The sequence below is a fragment of the Carlito syrichta genome, unplaced genomic scaffold, assembly GCF_000164805.1.
Source record: "Carlito syrichta isolate Samal-C Ts95f unplaced genomic scaffold, Tarsius_syrichta-2.0.1 Scaffold301813, whole genome shotgun sequence".
NCBI classification, from domain to species: domain Eukaryota; kingdom Metazoa; phylum Chordata; class Mammalia; order Primates; family Tarsiidae; genus Carlito; species Carlito syrichta.
The window spans coordinates 126,705-131,342 of NW_007245909.1; the positions used below are offsets into that span (position 1 = coordinate 126,705).

The following is a 4,638-nucleotide window of genomic DNA, read 5'->3' on the forward strand; positions in this document are numbered from 1 at the left end:
GCCGGGAGCGTGCCACTGCACTCCAGTCTGGGCAACAGAGTGAGACTCCAACCCAAAAAATAAAAATAAAAAAAAGCCGGGCGTGGTTGTGCACGCCTCTAGTTCCGGCTACTTGGAAGGGTGAGGTGGAAGGATCGCCGGAGCCCAGCAGGTCGAGGCTGCAGTGCCGGGAAGTATGCCACTGCACTCCAGCCGGGGTGACAGAGTGAGACTCCAACTCAAAAAAAAACACAACAACTTGTTCTCTGGACACTAAGAGTCAACCTAAAATGCGCCAGGGTGTATGTAATCCAAGTATGATATGTACAAAAACAAAACTACACAAGGCACTGGGTTTCCATGACAGGATTCTAATACACTGTTATATTTGAGTTCTTTGTTGAATTCTCTGCGTACCATGCTCTTGTAAACTCAAAGTCCTTAGCCTTCCAATTAGCACTAATGTATGTGTGAAGGCAACATATTTTATCCAAGAGGGTTTCTGGTAGAGTAAAGGGAAGCTATCAAAACAGTTAACAATTAACTGACACATTTGATTGATTTCCTTGTTCCAAACTACTGAATGCAAGACTCTCAGAAGAAGCCCTCTACTGTAGGCCCTGTCACCAGAGTACTTTTTTCTTCTTTGCTACTCCAGGTTTTGTTGTAACTTCCCTTTTTTTTTTTGAGTTGGAGTCTCACTCTGTCTCTCAGGCTAAAGCGCATAGGCATGATCACGACTCACTGCAGGCTTGACCTCCTGGGCTCAGGTGATCCTTCTGCCTCAGGCTTCCATGTAGCTAGGACTATAGGTGCACTCCACCACACCTGGTTAATTTTTTATTTGTGTATAGATGAGGTCTTCCTATGTTGCCTAGGCTAGTGTCAAACTTCTAGTCTTAAGCAATCTTCCTGCTTCAGCCTCCCAGAGTGCTGGGATTATAGGCTGAGTCACCATGCCCAGACTGTTGTGATGTATACAATATAATGTTTTGTTTTGTTTTGAGTTGGAGTCTCACTCTGTCACCGAGGCTGGAGTGCAGTGGCATGCTCACAGCCACCGTAGCCTCGACCTGCTGGGCTCAGGCGATCCTTCCGCCTCAGCCTTCCAAATAGCTAGAACCACAGGCACGTGCTACCATGCCCAGCTTATTTTTTGATTTATTGTAGAGACGAGGTCTCACCAAGTTGCCCAGGCTGGTCTTGAATTACTGACCTTGGACAATCCTCTCACCTTGACCTCCCAAAGTGCTGGGATTACAGGTTTGAACCATCGCACCTGGTCCAATATAATGTTTATATAAGCTTAACCTATCTTTTGAATGTTACTGTCAGCTTGTATGAACTAGCTACCTTTGATCCTGATTACAGCAGGGCAGTCTGGACTTTGTAAAATTTGATGTGCCCTCCCAGAAAAGACCAAGTATCACGGTAAGAGTGAGGTTTCAAAGTACACGCCTGTTAGGCAAGAATAACGAATGTGCACAGGAATCAGCACCTCATGTTGAAGAAGCCAGTATGGCAGCGCATGCAACTTGCTTTTCAAGTGCACAGATAACAGAAACAAACATGTATCAAAAGGCAATATCTTACTTGGTGAGAGGTTGGTTGGAGAGCAGCTGCTTGAGATGCTGGGACAAGAGCTTCTTTTCTAGAGATAATCTTATCCATGCTCGAGCTCGTCCAACATCAGTCTTGATTTCACTCATGTTTTGAATATGCCTAAAGAATAGCAGCAACAGCAAAGATGAAAATCCTAAGGATAACCCTGAAGTGGAAAAGAACTAAAAAGTTAACAGTACTGGGCACCGAAAAGATCTTTTACTCATAGGAAGCGATGTGTAATAGGCAACTGATAATGATTAAACCTTCGAAGGTTCCATGTAAATCATGAAGTTAGACTCACACAGAATTACAATTATAGAACACATGCACATGGACCACGTTCTAAGATAAAGCATTTAACACTCATTCACTCTTTCAGGCTTTATTATGTCCTTGTTTCAGAGTCATAGGCACCTGTCTATAGGTACTTGATTATTCCTGATCCTCAAAACAAAAAGTGATGAAACAGGGTAAATATTTAAGGTTTTATTCAAAATAATTGTTGTATAGTTTAATTAAATATCTGCCACAACTTTATTTATTTCTTCTTTTATTTTAAAGATATGGGGTACAAGTCAGGATTAGGTACATAAGTAGGCTATGTGCAGGTGACGTTTAGGCTTCTAACTGGTCTTCACCTCCCTGGTTTAGGGGCAGGTACCCTTAGTGATATTATGTGCCCTCCTCTTCCTCCCTCTGCAGTGCCCTGCTGCTGCTAATCCCTCTCTTGCAGTATTGTGATGAAGGTTCAGGACCCACTTATGAGTGAGAACAAGTGGTATTTAGTTCTTTGTTTCTGTGATGGATCACTGAATATGACAGATTCTAATTCCATCCAATTTGCTGTGACGTTCATAATTTTGTCCTTTTTTTTTTTGAGTTGGAGTCTCACTCTATCGCCCAGACTGGAGTGCAGTGGCATGCTCCCAGCCACTGCAGCCTTGACCTGCTGGGCTCCGGCGATCCTTCCGCCTCAGCCTTCCAAATAGCTGGAATTATAGGTGCGTGCTACCACGCCTGGCTAATTTTTGATTTATTGTAGAGATGAGGTCTCGCCAAGTTGCCCGGGAGGGTCTGGAACCCACGGGCTCAGGCAATCCACTCGCCTTGGCCTCCCAAAGTGCTGGGATTACAGGCTGAGCCACCGAGCCTGGTCATTTTGTCCTTTTTTATGGCTACATAATACTCCATCATGTACATGCACCACATTTTCTTTATCCAGTTCACTTTCAACGGGCAACAGGGTTGGTTCCATGTTTTTGCTATTGTGAATAGGACTATAATAAACATGCATGGGCAAGTATCTTTTTTGTAGAATGATTTGAGTCCCTCCAGGTATACTCCCAGGAAGAAGACTGTTGGGTCATATGGAAGGTCAATTTCTGGATCTTTTAAAAATTGCCACACTATTTTCCATAGAGGTTGAACTAGTTTGTACTCCCACCAACAGTGTAGAAGCATTTCCTTTTCTCTGTACCCTTGCCAGCACTGTTATTTTTCTGATACATTAATGATAGCCATTTTTTTTTTTTTTGAGTTGGAGTCTCACTCTGTCACCTAGACTGGAGTGCAGTGGCCGCTCCTGGCCACCGCAGCCTCGACCTGCTGGGCTCCGGTGATCCTTCCGCCTCAACCTTCCAAGTAGCTGGAACTACAGGTGTGCGCTACCACGCCTGGCTAATTTTTGATATACTGCAGAGATGAGGTCTCTCCAAGTTGCCCTGGCGGGTCTTGAACCTGCGGGCTGAGGCAATCCACTCACATCAGCCTCCCAAAGTACGGGATTACAGGTTGAGCCACCGAGCCCAGCTATGATAGCCATTCTTACTGGAGCTAAGTGGTATCTCAGTGTGGTTTTGATTTACATCGCTCTGATGATTAGTGACTGCCACAACTTTAATCCACTGAATTGTTTTTCGAGTTGCACTGGATGATGTATTGGAAAACATGGCATCTTACTTTCCAGGCATTAGAGAATACAATTTATACTGCATTGATACTCTTTAATTAATTTCAATATTTTAAATAGTATTTAAATTATAAAATAAATTTAAATTATTAAATAATTTTAAATTAATTTTTATTATTTTTTAATGTGGTATCTCACTATAGCGTCAAGGCTGGTCTTGAACTTCTAGACTCAAGTGACTGCTCCCGCCTCCGCCTCTCAAGTAGCTGCGGCTGGCCGGGCTCGGTGGCTCAGCCTCTAATCCCAGCGCTTTGGGAGGCTGAGGTGAGTGGATTGCCTGAGTTCGAGACCCACCTGGGTAACTTGGCGAGACCTCATCTCTACAATAAAGAAAAAAAATTTGCTGGGTGAGGTAGCGTGCGCCTGTAGTTCCAGCTACTTGGAAGGCTGAGGCGTAAGGATCATTGGAGCCCAGCAGGTCGAGGCTGCGGTAGCCGGGAGCAGCCATTGCACTCCAGTCTGGGCAACAGAGTGAGACTCCAACTCAAAAAGCAAAACAAAACAAAAACAAAAAACAAATCAAGTAGCTGGGACTACAGGCACACACCACACTGCCTGGCTAATCTTGAAAATTAGAAAGACTTGGAAAATTGTGTGGCAAGACATAAATAGTTGTGTGGCCAAACCCTAACTGAATGTTAAATATGTGTATACACTTCAGTATTCTGTATAGAAGTCAATGCTATACCCACCCAGCAGGACTGAATCATCTTCCTAACTGATTTTCTTCCTAAGAAGGAAAGGGCAGAAAAGGTAAGTCTAAAAGGGCAAATTGCAAAAGCACCACAGTGAGTCACTGAAACGTATTTGTAACTGTGATCCACCACTCCTTCTTTTTTTTTTTTAATGTCCAGAATGACTCATTCAGGCTGTAATAAATATTGTACCAAACCCTTTTCTCTGCTGCTTCTAAGCATTCAGAGTAAGAATGATCTGCCTGGTAACACATACACATATTCTTTCTTCTTCTCTCCCTCTCTCAATCCCTAAATCTGAAGATGTAATTCTTCAACCCTCAGTGCAGATATATGATTGAACACTCTTTTTTTTTTTGAGTTGGAGTCTCACTCTGTCGCCCAGACTGG

The 4,638-nt window shown here is 43.5% G+C and overlaps 1 protein-coding gene across 1 annotated transcript in view; it reads right to left on the bottom strand.

The window, feature by feature from the left end:
- DENND5B (DENN domain containing 5B) overlaps positions 1-4,638 on the bottom strand; it is a 76,079-nt gene that overhangs the window by 24,788 nt on the left and 46,653 nt on the right. The window contains exon 10 of the mRNA XM_008055289.1: positions 1,573-1,701. Within this exon, the coding sequence (XP_008053480.1) occupies positions 1,573-1,701 (129 nt within the window). The remainder of the gene's footprint in view (positions 1-1,572; positions 1,702-4,638) is intronic.